Source organism: Tursiops truncatus, chromosome 7 (assembly GCF_011762595.2).
Source record: "Tursiops truncatus isolate mTurTru1 chromosome 7, mTurTru1.mat.Y, whole genome shotgun sequence".
Classification (NCBI taxonomy): domain Eukaryota; kingdom Metazoa; phylum Chordata; class Mammalia; order Artiodactyla; family Delphinidae; genus Tursiops; species Tursiops truncatus.
In genome coordinates, this window is record NC_047040.1 from 97109406 (window position 1) to 97134805 (window position 25400).

A 25400-nucleotide genomic window follows, 5' to 3' on the forward strand; every position below is an offset into this window, starting at 1 on the left:
AGATCCCCTTCAAAAGGATGTGTTACAAACACTCCAATATCATTAAGATATGATTTGGAGATTTCTAATACACGACCCTGTTTTAGACTACTTTTTGTTTTGGTCCTTTTGGTTGGCGTTTCATGTTGGCTCACTTTATCAGTCAGGATAAACTAGGTTGTAATGCAGTAACAAACAACCCCCCAAATCTCAAACCGCCTACCGCTGGACTTCTTGATGTGTGAGAAAACAAACACCTGTATGTTTAAGCCCTTGAAAGTCAATGTTTCTGCTTCTTATAGCTAGGTGCAGTCCCTACTAATACAGTCTTGCTTATTCTTGAATTGAAAAGGATGTGTTACCTGCAATCTGTGAATGTTTTCAGGTTTTCTTATGAAGGGTTATCTAGAGAGATGATTCCATATTAATACTTCCTTAAGAGTTCCCAGTGAACTTCCCACAGTCAGCTCCATCCATCTGAAAAAAGAAAACCTGCTAAAAATGTCTTTTACCACATTTTCATTCTCTTTCCCCTTTCCAAACTGAAGAACTCTCTAAAAGAAATCCTTTAATAAAAATATAAAGCCCCCATTCTGTGATTTTTTTTAAGTCTGGTTTTCATGCCTTTTGGGGGTACCTGGGACACGTACAGAAGAAAATCTGTTGGAAATAAAATGAAGGAAGAGAAGAGAATATACTGCGGTTCTGAAAACTTTATGAAAGCGTTGGAACTAGCTATGAGACTACTTCCCTATCCTGAGAATTTTACATAATGTGGCTGAAGTCTCTCAGAATGCAAAACACGTTAGAAACTGTAACCTGCTTAACATTAACCTTGACAAATTCAGGTTCTGTCTTGTGAATGAATGAATGCCTCCACTCTTGAGAACTCTAGACCTTGAACATCTAAGTTGAAGTAGGACGGCAGAAAGTTATCTTTATCTTTCTCTCTCCTTCCACCTTCCATCCCATCCCCATTCTCTCTTTAAATCTTTAACAGATTAAGTGAATGACTTTGACAAAAAAATCTAATGAGAAAGTGTTTTCAAAAGCACTTTTGGATTCCTCACTTCTCACCACTGGTGCTTCCCGGAAGGACAGCACTTTGCTTTATGACCATGTATTGATCTCTAATATCTTTATTGAACGTTGTCTCTTCTTTGCCTCCTACAGGCAAAGGGTGAGAGTTAGATAATAGTATTAATTTTCCAGACATCTGCACACGTTTAAGTGGCCTTTTGAAGTTTGAAAATCGTTTCTCTGTGAGCCCACCACAGGGCTAAAATGCCATTAAGGTCTCAACTGGAACAATACATAACAATCACAGCTGAAGAGCTCGGCTTGGCAATGAAAAGAAAACTCATTTATTTTGATGGAGATTGAAATTAATGGTAGGTCCTTGCCCAACCGGTGCCAATGCCTCCAGGTTCTGGAGGTAAATGACAGGAATCAGGATGGCTGAAATCCACCCATCCGGGCTTCCCTGGTGGCGCAGTGGTTGAGAGTCCGCCTGCCGATGCAGGGGACACGGGTTCATGCCCCGGTCCGGGAGGATCCCACATGCCACGGAGCGGCTAGGCCCGCGAGCCATGGCCACTGAGCCTGCACGTCCGGAGCCTGTGCTCTGCAACAGGAGAGGCCACAACAGTGAGAGGCCCGCGTACCGCAAAAAAAAGAAAAGAAAAGAAATCCGCCCATCCTTGTTCACATGTGTAGAAAGTCAGAGCCGGGAGAGGTCTCCATGTCACATGCAACGTGACGTGGAGGGTCGGGGAGCAGTCAGGTAATGGTGTTCATAAATATTTTTTAGCCATGGTTCATTGTGTAAGATCATAGAAGCCTGTGGTCCCCTTGTCAGAATAATGTTTTGCAACGTGTAAAATAGATGACATAGGATTATAAAGGAAACTGATTATATTGAGGTCCAGTTGCTAAAATATTGAAAACATATATGACCTAGTAATACATGTGCCTCATTTCTGAAGCATAAAATAACAAGCTCAAATGGAAGTTCTAAGTTATTTTTTATGTAATGATTCCAATATGAAATTTCTAGAGATATTTTCAAAAACTGTAATGTGACATGAAGATGTCTGTGATTTCTGTCAGTGACGAAGTCACCAGTTGATACCACTGAAGTTTGATGTCTGCATTTGTAGCTGAAGGAAATGCTAAATTTTCGTTTAAGTTTAGTGGAACTAAAGCTGCCTTTTCTTCCTCAGAGTTCACGAATGCTCTGAATTCTATCCATGGAATTAACAAGCCCTGAGAATCTGTATTTTCTGTTTCCTGGGAATTGCATGTCTGTGTAGTTACAAGGACAATTATTTGTCCTTGTAACTACTAATTCCTCCCAGTGGAATAAGTGCAGAGTTTAATATTAGACTTTAGAAAATATTTGGATGACTATACTTCATATTTGACGTCACTGCTGATCATTTCTTAACGGAGCATATACCCCGAGTTTGAGTCTGTGGGTCGTCTGGTGACAACCACACTGCTTTTTTCTTGGCCCTCTTACAACTAATAACAGTGTAGGGCTAGAAGCACCTTGAAAGGTTTGTTTCTCCGCCTTCATACAAGGCTTCCTGGGCAGGTGTTGAGACCCTACCAGAGACAATGACATTTTCACTGGCTCTACCCAATTGGCCACAGTCACCACACAGAGGTACCTGCTTTATAATCTGACATCTGAAACTCTCTGAGAGGAAAGGAAAACAGGTTTCAAGGAGTCTTGCATATATTTGCCTTAGGACTCAACATTGGTTCCCCCATGGAACATAGTTTGAAGGGACAGTAACTTCAGATTAACTCCTATAGGAATGTAATTATCAGGGACTTTCTTCAAATTTGAGAAAAGGAAGATTTAAAACCAGGAGAATGTCTTATTTCTTGTGGCATAGTAGAGAAGCTGGTTTAGCTTGCCCCGTTTCGTAGTGATAAAGCAGCATTTGATAGCAGCAGCCCGTGTGATACAATGATTATGGCCGCAGTGAGAATCTAATCAGAGAATTGATCTGCAGATTCCAATTCTGTAAGAGCCAACATCAGTCAACATAAATGTCAATAATGAGATCGGATTGAGAGCTGCCCAATCCCTTCAGATGATTCTGGGGTCTAGTGACAAATCAAAGAGATAAATGTGAAAGGGAATTGAAGACTCTCACAGTCACTCCATTGACGAGCAGCAGGCTACACGGTACTTTGGTGGCACATGACCGAATGGGTCCAGGCTAAAATTAATTAGAGACAGATTGTTAAAGGATTTTCATATTGTAAGATATGTGGTACCAGTACCATGTGGTGTAATATAGTAACAATTGTTATTGTAACTGGTAATTTATAGTTAGTCATGGCAGTTGAGGGAGGGGGCAGGAGAAACTTAGTGCACTTATTTATTGTACCTCTGGGAGGCCATGTCTAGAGAGTGCAGTAGCAAAGGAAACTGTCAGATCTCAGGAAACGTTATATGGGATAGAATTCTGAAGTCATCATTTGCCATTTTATACACCTTTATCGATTGTCTGTCCAGGGTTTTTACTAAGAACTGGTCCTCAACCCTGTATCATGTTAAGGACCATGGACAGCAACAGGACAAGCGTCAGCAAGTGAATTTCAGGATCAAGAAAACCAGGGAGCATTAAGGCGTGTGGAGCTGCTAAGGAGTAGGGCAGGGATTCAGTGGGGTGGGCAGAGAAAGAAGAATGTGAATATAAAATGTCGCTCTGCCCACTGCCACCTGGGGCCATCTTGCTGCCTTAGCAGGAGACTCCTCCCAGATTTCCTGTCTAGGCAGGACTTCCTTTCAGGGCATGGGTGGCCGTCCTGTGGGGACAGAAAAGGGGATACATGAAAACAGGCAGCAACTTTGAAGTCGCTCCTAGCATTCTGATTGTAAAGCAACTGTGACTTAGAATTGACAAAACTGACTTTTCCTTGCGATATGGTTTTTTTTGTGTGTGTGTGGTATGCGGGCCTCTCACTGTTGTGGTCTCTCCCGTTGCGGAGCACAGGCTCCAGACGTGCTGGCTCAGCGGCCATGGCTCACGGGCCCAGCCGCTCCGCGGCATGTGGGATTCTCCCGGACCGGGGCACGAACCCGTGTCCGTTGAATCGGCAGGCGGACTCTCGACCACTGCGCCACCAGGGAGGCCCGCTATATGTATTTTTTCTACCTCCGTCAGGTACCCTCTGTTGACACTTTCTGGAGTTTCAAATGGTCATTACTTATGTGCTACCAAAACGGTGGTTCTTCAGTGGAGGTGATTCTCATATTAGGAAGCTGTTTCACGACTGTTTGCAGGGGCAGGCAAGTGTCACTACTTGAGGATAGACCGGGGGCGGGGAGGGGGGGAAGCATACTACTCTGTTATTGAAAAATTAGGTTAAAATTCAAAATTCCACTTTTACCCCAGTTAGGTTAGTAAAGGTAACAAATCAGATCCTTGTGTGATTAAGGGGTGTCTTTCAGAGTCTAATGATTATCAGAGAAGGTGATATCCAGGGCCCACTTCGTGGGTGTGAACCTGTGCAATCACATAGGGGCTTAGAAGGGCCCTGTGCTTGATTTAAGGCTGTTCTGTCACCATCTTGAAATTCTTAATGTCTTTTTCACAAATGGGCCCCTGCACTGGGCTCCACAAATGATGTCACTCGTCCTGAAAAAAGCTAACATTTATTGAGCATTTAATATGTCCCAAGCATTTTAATGAATGGAGTCCCTATCACAGCCTTATAAATTCGGGAGTTTCTTCTCTTGAGCATCCAGTCTTCAATAAACTCCTGTGAACTAATATTGTTATTATTATCTATGAAGGAAACTAAGACTTAAAAGATGAAGTAATTGCCCCAAGCCACACAAAGCCAGAATCTGAACCCGAGCAGTATAACACCTGGGGCCATGTGCTGTCTGGGAGAGTAGCTAATTTGTGAACCCGAACCCAGGATTTCTACTGAATGTTGAACAGCTGACTTTGCAGTTTTTATCTTCTTTGTTTTAAATATGCCAACGAATCAAGGGTTTGGGTCCATTGGATTCCAGTTAATTGAGGTGTTTCAGTAATACAGTGAACGTGGCTCATGGACCTGAACTTCACACTTTATGACACACTGGACGAGATATCTTCCGTGACTCAACCACCAGCTTTCTGAATAAGTGATTCACATCTTAACACACTGACGATACTTTTATGCACTCAAGTTAGAGGGTGTCTTATTTCATTAGTTTTCGATCAATAGAAAAGTATTTATGAAAAGAACTACAGCATCCCACAGAAAACAGCTGAACAAGAAAACAGAGATTTATATGGAATACATGATTTGAAGCCCCTGGAATTATTAACATGGGGCATTTGAGGAGAAATATTTGTGGTTTCCAACTTACAGTCTGAGAAGAAAATTATTATCTTTAAAACTAGCTAACTAGTAACAAGTGTTCAAAATGGATCCTGAATTCTAAATAATAATTACTTCTTGGCAATTTGAACTTTCCCATAGTTTCACAAATGAGTCTCGGGGCAGTTTCTTGTCTCTGTAATGCTTTGTAATATTTATAGATCTATAACTAATTTCTTTGTAACAGTTATTTATAGATCTCTAGCCAATTCCTCTGAAAAATAAGAACTCGCTTTTGGCATTCTCTGAGATTGAAAATGTTGCACACGTTATCACATGAAAGGAAGCTCAGAGAAAGATTAGTTCGCATCTTTTAAGAAAGTTTCCGTCAAAGCAATTTATGAAAATCAATAAATCTGTAGGGATTTGAGAACACAGAATAATTTTAGGATTATGGTAACTGGTGACTGTCTCAGAAGAAAATAGAGAGATTATGTTATTTGTATTTATGCATCAAATATCCATTTAATACTTCACAATTTCCACCCCGGGAGATTAGGAATTTCTCTTTCGACCTTCTTTCTGGGTGCCTGGTTCACAAATTCATAGTGTTTACTGAACATGCTTGATGAGAACAAAGTGTTCTGTGCCTGCTGAGTCTCAAGCAGAAATGGTAGAAGCATTGTTTTATGTCTTGTGGAGGATATGCCTTTTTACTGAATTTTCTGATGCAGTTGTAAACCCCCTAATCTGTCATACAGATGTCTGTAATATCATATCATGTACTTTTCTCTTGGATGTTACAGCTGAATCTTTAGTCAACTTACTAGAGGATTTGCTGGGGAAATCGAGGAGCAGTTTTGACTTGAAATTCTGGTGTCATTTCTAGCTCAGATTTTGTTTTCAGCAGCTGCTCCTAATTTGCTTGAAACACACACACACAAAATTGAAATTTAAATATAGAATATATTTAGCAAACTGACAGAAAAATAAAAATAAATCCACTCGACTTGATAAATCCTACGTTAATAGCTGGAAACTACCATTTGCCAAGAAATGACTTAGCTCAGTGAAATGTATTTTACAGCTAATCCTTTAATGTCTGTTTCACATATTACCCTTCCCACTGTTAATATTGAACAATATTGTAAGCTAGTAATTTTATGCCCTATATTTCAAGTTGCTATTAGGAAGCTACAGAAATAACAGTTTTCAACTGATTGTTTGTAACACCCTGAGGCATTCCTTACCATGGGGTAAAGTAAGAGTGGATTTTTAAAAAAAACTGCTGTGGGGATGAGCTACAGAGAAACTGTGACTCAGATCTGTAGCAACAAAGCCTGTAAAGCCAACCGAAGTCGTGAGTCTGAAACCCTGATAACAACAACTTCATATTAACTATCAAAGGAGCTGAGGCTACAGGCCTTCGCCGAACATTCAGCCAGAAACTGCCTTTACTTGACACGTCTTCACAAATGTTGGGAAATGAATTGGACTCTCCAGCAACTTGTCCCACTAGAACCAGGACTTCGGGCTGTAAAATACAGATGAGGGCTCATCACAGAAGTCATCTTCATCAACGCTCTCATCTGTGTCTTACCCCAAACTCCCTGCAGGGAAAGACTGTGAGAGTGACTCTTACAGCCTGTGAAGGTCCCAGTGGTTATGTCATCTCCCAAACTCTGCATTTCAATTTGTTCTCATCTTTCCTTTAATCATGGCAGGTGGCACCCATCTTATAAATAATTCTGCAGGATTTTTTTTTTTGGGGGGGGGGTTCTCCGAAACACTGACAAGGCACTTTCTCTTCCTAGAAGATTCTCTTCTAGTGTCAAACAATAGTCATTTGATGTTAATGTCTCCTCATCGAAGTTGCAAGAACAGAGCGGGACCCAGGTCTGGCTTCCTGCTGGCAGCCTGGATAATCATAGAACACTCTGGCATCACAGGAGGAGCCACTCTAGTTCTTCAGGATTAGTGACTAGAGATCTCTGGGATGCAGGCAGCCCTTTGCACAGCCCTAGCATGTGGCGTGAGTGAGGACCCTCGTTGGAAACCCCTGGCACCCCTTTCAGGAAGAAGCATGACGAGAAGGCTAGAAGCTGTGGGTGTGTCCTCTGTGTTCACATTTGCTTAGGGACCCTTCCTGTCTCTTCTTCCAGTGCTTGTTTACGTACCTAAGGGCCATGGAGGCCCACAGCCAAGTTCAGCATTTGAAAAAAATGTGTGGTGGGCAGAAGAGGAGGGGAGGAAACTTGTACTTTGGAGAGAGTGATGGGTTCAAATCCCAGCCTCTCTACTTTCTCACCCACCGTGTGACTTGCCACAGGTCCCTTGTTGCTGAGACATCCCTCTCCCCGCTCTCCTCCTTTTGAACTCGCCTCTGTCGTCTTGCTGAGCCATATGCAGAAAAATGTCACTCTGTCTCATCTCTGGACCTTTGTACAGGTTCTGCCCAGAAAGCCCTGTTTTCCTTTCTTGGTTTCTTCCCCTGAATCATCAGTTCTTGTTCATAAAATCTCAACTTACCTGTCGCTTCCCAGGAAAAGCCTTCCCAGAGCCCCCTGCTGAGTTTTCCATGGCACGTGACACTGAGGGTGCCCGGTGGCTTGTCCCACAAGCACCTTAACGGCAGGGACTGCGTTTGTCCATCGTTGTACCCTGGATTAGAGGACATAGTGGCAGAGGACGTCATGAGAGGCCCTGAAGTCTGTGCCCAGGTTCAGATCCCTGACCTGAACAGCTCCTTAACTTCTCTTGTTCCTCAGTTTATTCATCTGAAAAGTGGAGCTCATAATAGATTCTACCTTGTTAGGTGATCCTGAGGATTAAATAAGAAAAAACTAATGTCTTTTTTTTTTTTTTTTTTGCCTTAGCAAGGCATGTAGCAAGCACTCTATAAATGCTTGCTGTTTCTTTCAGTTTTATTTTTCAGTGAGATCCAAATATTTATATACAGAATTGCGTTTCCCTGAAAACAATGTAGAGACCTAAGAGGGAAACATCACCGATAACAGAAAGATTATCAACAATAATCACCCTCATAGGGAAAGTATATTTTTGAATAAATGAATGATTTATGTTTAAGCATAGTGAGTGAAGATATCACATTGTACTTAGAGTTATTTCTATTTTTAATTCTACGTAGTTTATCTTGTCTAATTAATTTATATTGTTATTTTAGTAAGTTGCTTCTACCAAGCTATCATTAACCAGGTTTAATTGTAGAATTAACGATATAAACTCTGCAGTCAGACTGCCTGGGATTTAAATATGGTTTATATGACCTTAGACAATATTTTTAGCTCGGTGCCTCAGTTTCCTCACCTGTAAATGGGGATAATAACAGCCCTTACTGTGAATTGTGATAAGGATTTACAAGGATAATATGCATGAAATAGATACTTAGTGCTAAAAAGAGCTCGGTGGTCACAGCTGTTGTTGTTATGATTATTTCTTTTTCGTTATGGCTTATCTGCCTCTGAGAAAGGCTCTGGGCAGGAAAGTTCCCAAGGCAACATAGTTCACTTAATGGGAGTGACCCAAATAGTGGGGGCTTAGCACTTCGGCAGAAATAAGCAACTCATCTCGCAAAAGAGACCAATGAGGATATCAATTACCTTCCTTCAGGGGAAGAGTGAACAGAACGTGGTAGAGTTTGGACATAGCAGTAGGCAGATCTGGGAGAGAATCCTGGTTCTGCCACTTACTGGAATATAGCCTTGTGACGCTGGATACCATCCTTAGTATTGGTTGAGTTCTTCATCCGTAAAAATTAAGATCTTAGCTTCTTCCGCACAATAGCATGAGGATTCATGAGATAAGATCAGGGAAGGGACTCCACTCAGTGCCCTTCTTCCCCCATAGGGCAGGAGGTAAATCATTTCTTCCTAATAAACAGTGCACTGGGCTCCAGTGACCGTCAATGCTATTTCCAATAGGTCCGGTAAAAATAGAAGGTCAAGTTGTTTTTCTCCCTAATTCGTTTAGTTCCGTGAAATCAGAGGAAAAATTTGTTCCCCCACATGTAAAAGTCAAAAAGCTTCAGAAATCCAGGAGAGTTTTCAAAAATCAAGCTTGATTAAAAATATAAAATGCAGTGTAGATAATTTTACAAAACAGCAGGGGCAATTGGAAAGCACTTATTAAAGTACCTGTTAAAGTAATTAGTGATAAAAATGGAAATTTCAAGGCACTTCTGTATCTCTTAGATCCCAGAATAGGCTCAGACTGTGCTGAATCACTTCCTCTCTCAGATCAGAGTCACAGAAAAAGACAAAAGAGAAGCTTCAAAGAGTTTTAGGATTGGGAGGCAGGTGTGAACCACTCTTAGGGACTGGCTCTTCCCAGGTCTGAGTGAGCTGAAGCCCTTACCATACATCCTGTTTCCCAACACCTGTCACTTTGCTGTTACATATTAAATACTTCTGATTCCTTTTTGTTTGTTTTATGTAAAGAGACCAAGGGATTTGGGAGCTTGACAGGGAGACCTAAGCCCGTATGGCCTGAATCTTTATTGCACAGAATATTATCTTATTTATATTTAACTGTGTTGCCACACTGACCCCTACCCTCACCGCCCCGTCTCCGTATCACTCTTCCCGTACCATGACCTCTTTTGCATATCCTGCCTTAAAATTGTTCTGTTTTTTTCTCATCTGTGTGTCCGGGCACCTCATTCATATCATAGGCTCCACTAACGGGCTTCTTTGAGTCTGTTCATAGTTCACAGGCAGGACTCTTACATAGTAGATGCTTCATGGATGCTTCTTGTTGGACTAATTAGAGTGGAGACTCCTGAGGGCAAGGTCTGCTGTTTATATCCTCATCCATCATCTCGCTGGTCCTCTCCCAGCAGGACCTCAGGGCACTGTTAATGGAATTTCAAAAGATAGGACAGATTTGAGACACTCCAGTCATCAGTCTGAGCTGCAGAAGCCCCAAATAAACTTCCTAGTAACCAAACCAAATGCTCCCTTAGGCAGCCACTGGGTAATCTCGTTGTCATGGTAGCAGGGACCCTTGAAGAAGGTTTTGAATATAGCTGTGGAATAATTGTTTCAAAAGCGTGTATAACCTTGGATCCCGAGGAAGTAGAAAAGAGCCATGTCATATGCAGAGGCACCATCCACAGCGAAACGGAATGCATCAGAACGGGTCACAGAAAGACGGATATGCAGGGCAAGTCTGAACGTTGTCAGGGAAAATAATAATTGCATCAAGGACTGGTGTAGATGGCTAAAAAAAAATTAGCTATAAAAATTTCAGACTCTGAAGTGAGATCAAATCTTGATGGACATATTTTTTAAAGGACCTCTAAGAGAATATTCGAAAGACATGCTCTGTGTCGCATCAGCAAGATGACCGAATGCAGATATTACGTTTTATCTTTGTATCCCCAAATGGAAATTATGGCATAATTAATTAAACATCAGCTTTTATCCAAAAATATTTTGTCCTAGGCTCAAATTTTTGTGAATCTAAGAAAGGACTATATAATACTCAGTTACATAATACGCAGTTATGTAATGTTCAGTTTTATAATAAATTCTTAATGGAACAGAATGAAACCTCTGAAATGTGAACTAGGGGTCTGCCACAATATCTCTTGATGGGGTTTGGAAGGGCTGATGAAAAATCACACTTCTGAGTGTGGCAAAATGTAAATAAAAGTGTAAGTCTAGTGTGTGAGAAAGATAAAACTGGGGGGTTTTGGGACGATCTTCTGGGGAGTAAAGCTTCCAAAGAAAAATTATCTTAATCAGGCTTCGAGTCATTTTAGGACATTTCCTTGGATTTCCTTTCAGAGCCTTGTGCATACCTGTGAAAACTGCCTTATTACCCAACAGAAGGAACAAGGAGATGTCTAATTCAAGCCATATTTAGAAGAAGTCTCTTAAATATATACCAAATCCACCACACACGTTTTCTACCCCTGTAACAGAGGATATCCAAGAAAGGTGAACTCACAGGAAAAGCCATGAAATTGGCAAAATCCAAAGATGCTCATAGGATTTCAGAATTCCGTACTCCAGACTGGCTTCCCTTGTGCTGGGATAAAAGGGGATGAAACACACTGCCTGGGGACCAGCCTGGGCTGAATTGAGGGAGCAGCGGTGGGGCTCTAGGAAGCTCTCCGGAAGCTGTGCGTTGAGGTCAGATCTCCAAGGTGGAGGCAGGACAATGTGAAAACAAAGCCACGGCTGACGAAGCAGTAAATTCTTCATCCAAGAAATCAGCCTAGGATCCAGGCCACAATGAGACAGGAAGGAAGGGGGCAGGGTACAACTATTAAAAGAATGACACAACATTGAGAAGAACAGGATACGACGAAAACCGGTTAGAACGGGTTACAACCGGCCCAAGATGGCAGAAGATTTGACTTCCAGTGGACCTTGAGCCTCCTCATCCGCTCATTGTAATGCATTAGCTAAGTGACACACCCGCGGGCGCCATGACAGTTCTGAGGCCAGCCATAAAATTAGGCCAAAAAGTGAGCGATGCCACAGTTCTTGGAAATCCCTGCTCCTTCCCCCAAATAGCTGGAATAATCCCTCCCACCCTTTAGCCTGTGAAATTACCCAGCCCGGAAAAACTGACCACCCATATTTCGGTGCCGCCTCCCACCTTCTGAGACGGCCTGCACTCTGTCTCTAAATAAACCTGCTTTCCTTTTACTACGGCTCGCTCTTGGATTCTTTCCTGCACGAAGCCAAGGACCCTCACTTGGTGGCCCACCCCAGGGGCTCACCCAAGACCTAGGACACGACCATCCTCTCACGCCCCATTTTTCCTACAACTAGATCTGTGAGGGAGGGTGATTGCCAAACAAGGTCAAGTACAAATGAGCAACCAGCCAAGATGGGGCAGTGAGAGCAGCAGCGCTCAGCAAGGGAGCAGGCAAGAGCGGTTGAGCATAGGCTCTGAGACAAGAAGTGACCAGGGGCAGCTGCTGGTATTGTGTCTCTTGGGGAGAGTGTTGAATGGCTAAAGATACCAGTGGTGAGTGGGCAAATCCCAAGAAATTTTTCCACTCCTAAATACCCTACCATGCAGTTTTTTGAGAGTAGAAAAATACCTTCTGATGGGTGGTAGAGTGCATTAGGAATAGAATTCAGGGAAATGTGGTCGGAAAAGAAGTTGAGGCCTAGATCATTTGGCAATAGCAGAACTCATCACTTCATAACTAAAATAGGAATTCAGGAATTGTGGGCAGAGAAGCCATCCCATTTGACTGGGAGACCTTTTCCACGGGGGGAGAAAGAACTCTAGAGAATAGGAAACAGGACAGGGTAGAATTCAGGATCGTGGTACCGTAGCATCTACCAAGCTTGCGTAAATCAAGGGGATTGAAGCAGATCAGATGAAAAACACTAATTCACATTCACCTTTTGTGGCGGAACCTAAATTACCCGTGTCGGTAGTGTCCATTAATCAGATATATGCCATAGTCACTCTCATAATTCCTTTTTTACAGGTATTTGGTTTTCTTAGTTAGAGGGGAGAATAATTGTATGCATGATTATGGTATTAGCTTAATTCTCTCACCAGATCTGAATGAAGATAAGGGAGCGATGGTTAAACAATCCTTTCTGTATGTTCCTCTTTACATCTGAAATCCTGAAATGAAAAACTTCACACAATTCTTTTCAAACTTTAGGGAGTACATCAGTAAATACAAAAGCTGCTCGTCACCCTATTTCACTTGGTTTTTCCAGTATGGTTTCCCACGTTACCCACATTTCTCAGATAATCTGCTTTTTAACCTCACCTTGTGTCACTAAATAAGGACTCAGTGTCGCCCTGGCCTCAGCAATCACTGCCTTCCAGTCGTGACATCGTCTCGGTACTGAGCAAAAATCCAAAGGCAGAATTCTGTTCAATGCAACAAGCCTTCACTAAGCATCTGAAGAAGTGCAGCTCCGTGAGTGAGGAGAGATACAAAAAATGGCAAAGCAGCCCTCCAGCCCCACTCTGAAAGGCCAGGCACACCTTGGTCTCAGTCTCGGCTGCCATCGTTAGCTGGAGAGCTGCAGAGCCATCCGGGCTACTGTGAAAGGGGCCACTCCACCTCCATCCCACCAGATAATGCACAGCTGGTCTCAGGTGCAGTCCTTCTCGGCCTTGAATTACAGATTCAAAACCGTAAAATAGAAAAAAGAGCTGGCTGACTGAAGGCAGAGTAATCCACCAAAAATTATGACCCCAGCTTGTATTTCTGGCCCCGGCGGCTCTGGCATTGCCAGGTCCCCAAAGCCGACCATCGTATCTTACTCTGTTGTGAGGCGTGTGTTCAGACTGTGGATTGATCTACACCATGGCTTGTCACACAGCTCCTCGCCCCTGCCCCTGCATCGTGACACAAAGTAGGCCTCTTCCCCATGAAGCTGAAAATCCATGTGTGAATATGTGTTTCTGAATGTGAATATAATGTGTGTATATACATAACGTGTGCATGTGAATTTATGTGTGTATGTGTGTCTTTATTTAGTGACTGCTCTGTTTGCTATAGAGTGCTTATCTCAGGAAAGGGTGACATCAGCCAGTTAATATTAATCCTGATGACAAACAAACCCCCAAGTGATTAATGGCTCAAACCCAGTGCAGGTTTCTTTCTCGTGGAAAGTCCAAAAGAGGTACTTCTGGTCCCAGGGCAGCTCCTTTCCATTGACTATTCAGAAATCCAGACTCCTCCTGCCTGCTGGCTCCATCTTCAACACGTGACTTCTGTGACTGCTGTGCTGAGTTGGCTGCATCAAACTGGTGGAAGGGGAAAGAGGGTGGAGCACCGCATATGGGAGATATTCCTGGGCCAGGACGGGTATCACTTTTGCTCATACCCCATCGGCTGGAACTACCCCTGTCACATGGCCACACCTAACTGCAAAGGGTGTTGGAAAATGTAGTCCAGCTGTGTGGCTAGAGGGTAGAGGGAATGGGTTCCATGACACCTAGCCAGCCCCTGCCACAGGGATAAAGCAGAAATCGAGGGCTTGGCCTGCATTCTCATGGAGCTGGTCACCCCATTAGGGAAATAGACCCTGCAATACAGGAGCAATTCAGCAATTACGCACTTCAGATAAAGGGCCAAAATGATGGAGGACGTAATCCATCTGAGTGAGGAATCCACTGGGGGCTAGAGATGACAGACAACCCTACAGGCAGGTTTCAGTGCAATCCTGAATAGTGAGCAGGCTTCAGGCAGGTGGGCAGGAGCAGGGAGAGTGTGCTATAGGCAGACGGACAAAAGCACCAGCTCAGAAGTGAGAGGGGCCCATTCTAGAGACAGTGAAACCAGTCTGGCAGGAAGGGAGGGGTGGACAGTTACCATGAAAGGAAGCATTTGAGTGAAAAGATCTCACTGGCCTTTAGTTTGAGAATGTGTGAGGCTGGGAGTCTCTATTTCTAAGACCAAGTGAAATCTCAGTTACTGAGATAGTATGAGAAGTGATGTGAGGTCAATTTCAAATCTATACTGAGTAATATTGTTATCTCTCATGTCTAAACGCACACACACGCACGCACACACACACACACACACACACACACACACACACCAAAATCATGTCCGAGTCAAATCCAGGATTCATCCAGATTCGTAGGCTAAAGATTTCAAGTTTGAAAATTTTCAGGTGGGAGATTTTATCTGAATGGACACTTATTCAGTATACATGAACTGTAGGTAGGTAGTCATGTGATAGTGAATTTGCCCTCAAACTAAGCAGGTGGACTTCCTTGAAGAGGCAGGGGTACTCTCCTGTCAGTTATACTCTGTCAGTGATTTTAATTGATTTCCTTATGTATATATTCTACCTGAATTAAGGCCAGATAACATACAACACCAGTTTGAAAAGTAATATTCTCTCTCCCTCTCTCTATGGGAATTTATTTATTATATATGTATATGTAGAAAATATAAACCTTTCATAAAAATACTTATTATAAAAGTATAACACCTAATGTATTGTGAGCTTTTGTGGTTATTTAACCATGAAGGATGTTTATGTGAAAGGATGATATTTACCTTTTATTTTCTTACCTACAGCCTTAACACAGAAGTAGATTTTATTTTCCTCTAAGTCAGTTTTTATTCTCCTTACATACATGTAAACTATAACAACAAATGATTCCTTTGTACCTTAGCATTTAAGAAATTACCAACTCTCTTATTTGTAGTGAGGTGGATGGACCTAGAGTCTGTCATACAGGGTGAAGTAAGTCAGAAGAGAAAAACAAAATACCGTATGCTAACACGTATATATGGAATCTTAAAAAAAAAAAGGTTCTGAAGAACCTAGGGGCAGGACAGGAATAAAGACGCAGACGTAGAGAATGGACTTGAGGACACGTGGAGGGGAAGGGTAGGCTGGGACGAAGTGAGAGAGTGGCATGGACATATATACACTCCCAAATGTAAAATAGATAGCTAGTGGGCAGCAGCGGCATAGCACAGGGAGATCAGCTCGGTGCTCTGTGACCACCTAGAGGGGTGGGATAAGGAGGGTGGGAGGGTGACGCAGAGGGAGGGGATATGGGGATATATGTATATGTATAGCTGATTCACTTTGTTATACAGCAGAAACTAACACACCATTGTAAAGCAGTTATACTCCAATGAAGATGATTAAAAAAAAAAGAAATTACCAACTCTCAGTTATGACAATTAATTGGTATAAGCCTATGTAAATTTCACAGTACTATCTTATTTATTATCCTTTCTGACTATGGCAATACCTCTCCCTACCTGAGAGGTAGGTTAAGTAGCTCCTTCCATCCCTTTGTAACAGGCAAGGAATCTGAGACAAAGAGGTTCAATTACATCCTGAGATCTGGTAAAATCTGTGCCTTCGGGCTGAAACTCAGGTCCCCTTGCCCTAGGATCTGTCCCCTCTCCTTCATGACTTGACTTATTTCAATGGAGAGAACTGACCATTTGCATAAAAATACCTAAAATAGAACCTCATTTAGGAGGATGGGTTTATATATACACATATTCATTCAGAAAGCAAAACAATGACATCATATATCTGGTAAGAAGTGTAACCATGAACTGAATAAGAAGTCAGATATCTAATCTATAAGGACTCTTCCCCCAAATCACATGATATACCACTCAAAATCATCATTTCTTTTGTTGAATGTCATTTCCCGTAAATTCTTTGACTCTTTGCATATTGATAAATTCTTAAGTCTTAGAATGTTATCATTCTTTTGGCACTCTCTCAATCCTTAAAACCTGTATGTGGGTGGAGAAAATATAGACATCTTTTTCTTTATGGACTACAGCAAGCACCAGTTGGGTACTTACTGAGTATGACACGTTGTGTGACAGATCCCGGGGCTTCAAATGTCTTTGATTCTAGAGGGAGCTCGAGATAAGGATTATAAATATTGTGCAGAAACAACATCCTGGCTCTAGTTACCTATTGATGTCTTGGCATTGTTGGAGAAATTAGAATCTTCAAAATAATGGAAAACCAGATATCTAGGATTTATGTTCTTTTTGGTGAAAGTAACTCCACAAACACAAATTGAGAGAAGCAAGAGTATAAGTCTGAAGCAAATGATTTTAAGCTCTACTGATAAGAAGGAGAACTGATCCATAGCAGAAAAAAAAAAAAAAAAACCTGCCTTTATTCCTGCAGATGGATGCAGTGCAATGCTACCAGAGTGCTTATCCTTCGGTGGGTGCTGAATAGATGTTTGTTGAGTGACTAACTAACCAGGTACACAGGGCTTTCACACAAGTTCAACCTGAAGGAAAATGGGGAACAGTAAATATGGCTCATTTTAGTGGAGTTCACAGCCCTGCTGACAACATGGTGGATCTGCTGGGACAAAGTGACCCTTGGGCAACCCCTGCACGCTAAGATGATCCTAGCATTAATTATTGGCAGAGAACTAGTCATCTCCCAGATCAACATCAGTATGCAGCAAGGCCTTTCCGGGGAAGAACAGGAGTAGAAACACTTTTCAGAGGTGAGGGAGGCATCTCAGCCACGTTATTTACTTATTCGATTCGATTTTTTAGTGTCTGAAGTCACAAAAGTTGTAACCAAGACAAACCAGGCTGTGAGTACCATTTTTAAAATGTCATCAGCCTAGCAGAAACATTAGACATAAATCACGAGTTTTATTGTATTTGCAATTAAAAAGATCAAATTTAATATCTACAGAAAAGCCTTAATAATTAGGATAAAGATTAATACAGTGAAATGTCCCTGGTTTAGCAGGCCACCCAAGCAAAGCTGAAATAAAGAATTGAGTATATAATCGAATAGCATGTGAATATTAATGCACAAAACCCTCCGAGTCCCCAGATCCCTAATGCAATTATTTTCTATTCACATTCATTGTTCCTAACAGATGACATTAATGACTTTGAGTTAAAATGTGTGCGAGGGAAGATGTCACAAGATCAGTGCTGTTTAGAAATAAGGTCACTTTTATAATCATTTGCTCAGATTTTAACCACTACTCAACATAATAAGGTTAACATGGTGAGTGCTTTTTAATGTGAGTATCAAAAGTTAATTTAATGTTAGTATCAAAAGCCAATAAGTGTATTGGGGTATTCACATTTTTCTTGCTATTTCTTCTTCCTTACTACTTATTTTCCAACACATACCGACAGACTGTGAGAGTGTGATTATTGTTTATAATGTGTAATTGCACATGTGTATATATAGAACACTGATAAACTCAGATAAACTTTTTTGAGTTAGGATATGTTATCTAATCTAGAAATGTCAACTCTTTTGAGATTTACCTGTCCAAGGCAAGATTTGAAACAAACAATTAAATCAACACTGTTCAAAATTTCTGCCTGTTTTTACCCAGAAACTTCACTCACGCATCTTCGATCTTTCAACCGGGGATTTGCTCTCAGATGTGGAAAGAAGCCGGAGCCTGACGCACTCACGAACTGACGTTGAAATGCACGTGAGTTTCCCTGTCGCCTTCAGAACACTTGTTCAGGTTGTTCTTTTCCTTCCTTCCATCAGAAATGATGGCACAAGTGAACCATAAAGCGCATCCTTGAAGCACTGTCAGGCAGATTAAAAATACTTTCCTTTCTTGTGTTCTCTGCAATTCAATATCATGTCCCCCAGCTGATGAAGTAAGCAGAAAGTGTCACTCTCGGCAAAAATATCATAAATCTTGCCTCGTCCCCAAGATACCTTTTTGGGTATTGATTACATCTCAAAGTCTCTGAGAAATGGCCAAGGAGCTTTTTATTAAAGCCCATGTCCCCTATTACTCATCCTACTTTTATGATATATTATGTATGAACTTTTAAAAATTCATGGTCTGTACTTTTTTTTTCTTCAGCTAGGGTTATCTTTGTGCTTATTTGGCAAAACTTTAACCAGCGTGGTTTTTAACTCATTGACATAAAAAAAGTATCTTGAAAAACACAAGAGCCAAATAAATATATAATGAAAAGTGTTAGGCTTAAAACAATGACAGATGGACATTTGTGGATGACTGGCCTTTTATTTTACTGTATAATTTTATAAGTGTAGCTAGGAGAGTCTATATCGAAGGTAAATATTCTCAAGTTAGATTGGAATTAAATGTCAGTGGAATGCTGTCGCTTTAAACATTCATGAAGACCTTAATGGCATCCAATCTATAATATGGCCTTAAGATCAGGAATTTTTTTAAGTTGCAGTTTTTATCCAAGAAATCCTTGCCTTCATTCTCTGTGTCTCTCTCCTTTTTTTAACTAAAATTATGGATTTTGTATTGCATTTCTCATAGTAAGGATGTTAAAGCATATGAGTGCTTCAAGGTGGTAATCTAAAATACACTAGGGGAAAAAGACACTTTGAATAGTGTAAATGGTATACTTTGCCAATTAAATCAACACAATTAGGATAATGTTGCAACGGAAACAACATACATCTTGTGGCAAAGAAGAATTTTAATGATAATCATTATCTATTACTAATTACGACTCTTCTCAGGAGGATGTTTTGGAAGGAAGTCTGTATACGTGCAGGAGCTCTGCTGATTGTCAGGGGCCTTACTTGGAGCTATCTCATAGAGGCTGGGACCTGGGCCTGACATCAGAATGTTGTATTGACTGGGTGACCTTGGACAAGATTTGAACACCTCAGTGCCTCAGCTTCCCCTTCTGGAAGATGAGAAAAAATGATGATTTTTTTCTATTTCTGAGAGTTGTAGTGAGGATTAAATAAGATAATGTATAAAATGTACATAACACAGTAGCTGCTAACAGGAGCCATAACGAAATCTCCGCTGCTTTAGCCCTCTTGCGTTCTTATGTATTTGGCCGCGTGCCACGGCCACAGAAGAACATGGCGAAGGTGGAGAATGAGAATAGAGAAAAGTGCCTACTGGTGTGTCTCTACAGAAGGTCACGTCAGTGACCCGTGGAAATAAAGTACACACACTTCTGGCTGTTTCTCATCACAGCGCCCATGTGTAAGACCATGATGGCATATTAAGAAGTGTAATGCATGGTCCCTTAGGGAGGCTATAAAGCATAATTTTGTTGAAAAGCCAAGACACACACATATTTAAAAAAGAAACATTTTTAGTAATAGTAGTAAAACCTGATAGTTACTAAGTTTTACTGTCACTAATAGTTACTAAGTATCATTAAGCGAACTACTACTAAGTGGCAGGGGCTGTTCACATTGATCTTATGTGGTAGGTGCTTTCATTATCTCCAGGTAGAAAGAAGGAAACTGAGGCATGGAGGAGTTAAATAATTTTCCCAAGGTCAAAGAGTTAGCCAGTGAGAGAGCCAGGATTTAAACCTTATAAGTGGCCTTTGTGTTCAGCCGCTCAATCACAGAACAGTTATTTATTGGAGCAGGTAATCCTACATGATAATCATGTGCTGATGAGGGAAGAAACTTCAGGACAGAGGAGCTCACTTTTCAGCCATGATGTCAGAGATTCTGGGTCCCTTATTAAATTCCAACATTGGTTGCCCAAGGTCAGGGAAAGGTGGGAGAATTTACCAGTAGAGAGGACTCGCCCCTTCCTCTTCTTGGCAAAGAATTACTCTGTAATCACCCCACCACACACACACACACACACACACACACACACACACACACAGACACACACACACACACACACACACACACACACACACCCTCCCCAGTACACTGCTCCAAGGGAGGGCTCACACCACTCCTTTCATCCTCCTCAGCATAGCCCAGGTCACACTGTGAGACACACAACTTGCTACCAAGTAATGCACATGAGAGGTAATCATCTCTCATCGCTCCTCCTAGGCTAGGGGCTTTCTACTCAAAGCACAGGCCCTGGGCCAGCAGCATCAAAGCACCTGGGAATTTCTTAAAATACTACATCTCAGACCCCACCTCAGAATTACTGAATCAACGTCTGTATTTAACAAGATCGGGGATGACTTCTGTGCCCATGAAAGGATGAAAAGCCCGGCTTAGAGGACACTTCTGTGCATAACTACCCCAGCCCTGCCTGACCCACATGACATTGATGGGCCTTCCCCACCTCCCAACCGTGTCCTCCATCACATCTGGGCATCTCAAGTTCAAGGTCAAGGGAGAGGCAACAATGCCTCCCTCCTCCAGCTCATCTTCTGAGTTCTAGTCCTGTCATCTTAATCCAACATCTGTATCGAGGTGCACACATGTGTGACAACTGGGCAAGGAAGCTTATTTGTTAAATAGAGGCCTGGGAACTGAGTTGAGTTGTAAAAATAGACAGTATTTTGATAGGTGAGGCGGGAAGGTATAGATGGGAAAGACAGAGAGAAATCACAGATAAGCTTCAGTACTTTGGGAAAAGGTAGAATATAAACGGTGACTGACACCTGCGCAGGGCGTGAAAAAAGCCATGGGAGAAGTTTAGATCGGATGGCCTCAAAGGACATGGGTGTGATCTCTCTCCGGATAGTAGACACAAGTTTCAGAGCAGAGGTAGTCCTAAATAAAAGCCACCACCCTGCTGAACCAAACAGCAAAATACCAGAGAATGGGACGGAGAAAAGAGAAGACGCACAAGTCCAAGTGGCTCGCGATGTGGTATTTCTGCAGGTCTGTTCAGGGCATGTTCCAGATGTGTGTGCCGTGCCTGGGGCCTAACTGCATCGTGCTCCTGTGCATTGGGACCACGGGCAGAGGGTAGTTGTTGAGATACAGACGTGAACTCCCCTTAACTAAGTTACATCTGGCAGTAAATGAGGTCATAAATCGATAAGTATTGCTGAAAGCTGGATTTTAAGACGACTTTCTCCTTTCAGTGGTATTTAGAGCCAAATTTCAGGGGGAAAAATAGAGTAGTAAAGTTCCTTGGCATTTTCAGATCACTTAAAGAGATTATCGTGCAGCCAAAATGAAGTATCGATAGCAAGGCAGATGCCTGATATTGAAAATCTAACATTATTAAGCATTATGGATATTGATTAGACAGCAGATTAAACATGCCCTCTGTACCGATGCAGGGATTTCCTATTGACCACGAGTGCTCCCAGAACAGCATTGCCTTCCTTCCCCAAGCTGGTGTTTAGTCATCGTCAGTTGGAATTGCATTTGGAGAACAGTGATATGTACTCAGGTACTAAAGGCAGCCATAAAGTGTCAATAGATTGCACAAGTAAGAGACTTGCCATTCCGCCAGTGACACAAAGACAGATGGTTTCCCATCAATGAGTTTCTGAGACAAAGCTTTTCTAGATAGGGGACAGGAATGAGACTGTAATGGAGAGATCCCATTCTTGTGATCGGGCTGCTAAATTAATTTAGCCTGTCCAGTTAGCGGAGCTTCATCTGTTACATTAGGGGCCTATAATGTGGCTGTCACGACGTTCTGGGGTGTCTACAGCTTTGTCACCTGTGCCTTATGCAGACCCACTAGAATTCTAACTGCTTGGATCCTTCTGTGCGGGACCCAGATCTGTTTGATGTGAGAATCTTTACCATTTGGATAGCCAACTGATATGAAGAGTCCTGGGATCTTTACAACAGAGCCTCATGATTCCCAGGTTTGGTGTTCCATTACAGTACATGGCTTCCTGGGCATTCAATCCCAGACTTACAATGATGTGATCAGAGCCATAGGGATTATAAGAGTGATCTGGGAGAACTGTCCCACCCTACACCAGAAGACAATAAGGTCCATGGAAGTTAAATGCTTTCTTTCTCAATATCTCATATCTGGTGGCACTGGTAGCCTGAGAGCCAGGTCGCTAGACTCCAGTCCAGGGCCCATGCTCTTGAACCCTTAAGCCAAAGATGCTGCTCTGTCTTCTTCCTTTTGTAGCATTAAAGTCATGTCTTGATATTGATCTGATTCTTTAACCAGCATGACTGGATAAAATGGAACACTCCCAGTGTCATATGTCTGCCTAACGATGATGGCAGCTCATCATAAGTGAGCACCTGCTTAGGCCAGATCCTATGCTGTATGCTTCTCATCTAGAAACTCACTTGGTCCTTGCAGTGACCCTAAACGGTGCACGGTATTATTCTTCTTCACTTCTTAAAAAAGAAAATGTAGCTCTAAAAGATTACATCATTTCCCAGGCATGTTAGTCAGAGTCATAGCCAAGATGACATAGCCAAGACCACTAGTCTGTCGACCCCAAAGTCTGTGTTTCTAACCACAGTGCTGTATTCGCTCCTACCTCATTATGATGTTGAGCTGGGATTTCCTCTCTCCCTTAGCAAAGTCCTCGCTCAGAGCTGTCCTGCTTTTTTTAGGAATGCCAGCTGAATACAAAATCAGGAACCCCTGCTTTGAAACGCCCTGGCATGGGGGTTGCCATCCGCGGTCATCTCTGTACTCGAAGCAGCTGTAGCAGCAGCGAGCTGTCTCTCTCGAGCGCCTGCAGCGAATACTCCAGCGGCTCCTCCTACACGTGGCATGATGGGAAGAACCTCAGGAAAAGGGTAAGGCTCCTTTCAGGGCACTGCAGCATCAGAGAGAACCAGAAAAGAAGCCTCTTCCGGTAGGAAGGCGGAGGGTGGGAGGGAGGCGAAGAAGGAAATGACCATTTGCTGAGTTCTTGTTTGTTTACACTTCTCCCCATCACATAGAAGAGGAAATTGGCTAGAGACGGTTAAGTTCCTTGCTAGAAGTCACACAGCCAGTGAGAAGTGGCGTGATGATTCAACCTCAGATGACGAGGCCATCATGGGAGGGAGTTTGGGAGAGAAAGACATTTTCCCTTCTGTGCTTCGGTGGAGCCCACTGAATTCCCAGATTTATATCGAGTTGGAACTGGAGCCCTGGCCTAATGGAACTGACCACGCTTCAGACCGACTAAGACATTTTCAAGTAGTTTTATGGACATCGTGCCTGTGATGCTCAGAGAGACTTGTTAATGTCCGCTGCAAACGAGAGTGGACTTGCCCACGTGCCAAGTCATTCCGGACTGAGCATCCCGTGAGAACTCAAAGAAAAGGTTTTCTTCTAGAGAATAGGGAGAGCGGTGCATTCTCTCCGAATGGATGGCCGAAAGGTCTGGAAGTATCATTAGCTTTGTAGGAGTTTACTGCTCAAAAATAGCATGTATTATATTGACCTTTAATCAAGGCAATAGCCTCCTAAAACACTAATATTATGGCTGTTAGAGGGTGGCACAGTAGAGAGGGAGAATTCCATGGTAGATGACAAGCGCTATGGCTTCAGTGAAAGTCGAGCATGGCTCTACTTAGATGCCAGGAGTTCCTCTACCAGATTTTGAAATAACTCTTACGGCTGGAATGACTCCATCTGTAAAGTGGGCTCACCCAGCTGAAGATTCCTTCACGACTTGAATAAACATCTTTGCACACTGGTATAAGCCAGGAATCTGGAATCGCTGTTTCTGCAGTTTCCTAATGTTAAAGAGAAACAAAGAGTACAGGAGAATGGAAGCCCTGAATTCGAATATTTGGAGATCGGTTTTCTGTCATCTGTATAAATTTAGTTTATGACTTCAGAAGCAAAAGAAACCAGGGAAATTCCATAACTGCCAGAAAATTTGGGTGAGGGAGGAGGTTTTTCATACTCTGAACAAGAACTCAGAACAAGATTGCAAGCTTGAATTTAGAGCTTATTCCCTTGGACTCAGACTTACAGTGCAAAGTGCGGAGGCTGGGGTGTTATCAGAATTGCTCCTTCTAAGGAGCTGTTCGGAGTTCTGAATAATGACTGCTAGGAACCTGGCCCTTAGCAGACTGGGGAGGTGGTAGGGTGGGGAGGGATGTTCCCTCTCTTTGTCTCTGAATATTGCTGGCTCCCAGAGCCCCCTGCTCTGCTCTTTTCATTCACAGCTCTTTCTCTCTCTCTCTCTCTGAGCCTTTTTTCTTTTCTTTTCTTCTCTTTCTTCCTTGAAATTTTTCCAGTTAGAACAACCCTCGATATCCTAGGGACATCTCTTCCCTGAAAGAGGAGAAATAAGGTTCTTAAGACACTTCATACACACTCCGTTAGCCATCATCTGGAGATTTAACAGTGTCCCATCTCAAAATGGCTGTGGAGTACCAGCGTGCCTGCCACATCTCCCAGAGAAAAGTCCTAATTCTCAGGGATCCAGCAAACTAGACCCAGTCTCATGAAGACAGTTTATTTTATTTTATTTTATTTTATTTTATTTTATTTTTATTTGTTTATTTATTTTTGGCTGCGTTGGGTCTTCATTGCTGCGCACGGGCTTACTCAAGTTGCGGCGAGCAGGGGCTACTCTTCATTGCGGTGCGCAGGCTTCTCATTGCGGTGGCTTCTCTTGTTGCGGAGCAAGGGCTCTAGGCGTGCGGGCTTCAGTAGTTGTGGCACACGGGCTTCAGTAGTTGTGGCTCGCGGACTCTAGAGCGCAGGCTCAGTAGTCGTGGCGCACGGGCTTAGTTGCTCCGCAGCACGTGGGATCTTCCCAGACCAGGGCTTGAACCCGTGTCCCCTACATTGGCAGGTGATTCTTAACCACTGGGCCACCAGGGAAGAAGTCTTGAAGACATTTTAAGTTGATATTATTTAAGGAACTTCTTAAGTTCTTACCATGTACCAGGTACTCATTTAGTATTAACTTACATAATAAATTCATACAATAAAAATTTGAATGTGAATATAATATTAACCTA

The 25400-nt window shown here is 42.4% G+C and overlaps 1 protein-coding gene and 1 long non-coding RNA gene across 23 annotated transcripts in view; one reads left to right on the plus strand and one right to left on the minus strand.

The window, feature by feature from the left end:
* Nucleotides 1-23100, minus strand: LOC109549419 (uncharacterized). Of its 15 annotated transcripts, none has more exons than XR_012333143.1 (11): nt 22964-23097; nt 18167-18425; nt 16945-17067; nt 13306-14073; nt 13085-13219; nt 12862-12933; nt 11284-11553; nt 9024-10183; nt 7843-7974; nt 6141-6847; nt 1-456 (listed from the first exon to the last, which is right to left on the minus strand). It is a non-coding gene; the product is annotated as an uncharacterized lncRNA (long non-coding RNA). The 15 variants fall into 15 exon arrangements; XR_012333152.1 differs by lacking the exon at nt 1-456 and having other exon boundaries at nt 6260-6847; nt 13306-13436; nt 13912-14073; XR_012333147.1 differs by lacking the exon at nt 1-456 and having other exon boundaries at nt 6260-6847; nt 13085-13162.
* Nucleotides 1-25400, plus strand: part of NCKAP5 (NCK associated protein 5) — a 1063199-nt gene that overhangs the window by 935099 nt on the left and 102700 nt on the right. For all 8 annotated transcript variants that reach the window (XM_033860244.2, XM_033860243.2, XM_033860246.2 and 5 more), the window contains 2 exons: nt 18154-18255; nt 23040-23228. In XM_033860244.2, the coding sequence (XP_033716135.1) occupies nt 18154-18255; nt 23040-23228 (291 nt within the window). The remainder of the gene's footprint in view (nt 1-18153; nt 18256-23039; nt 23229-25400) is intronic.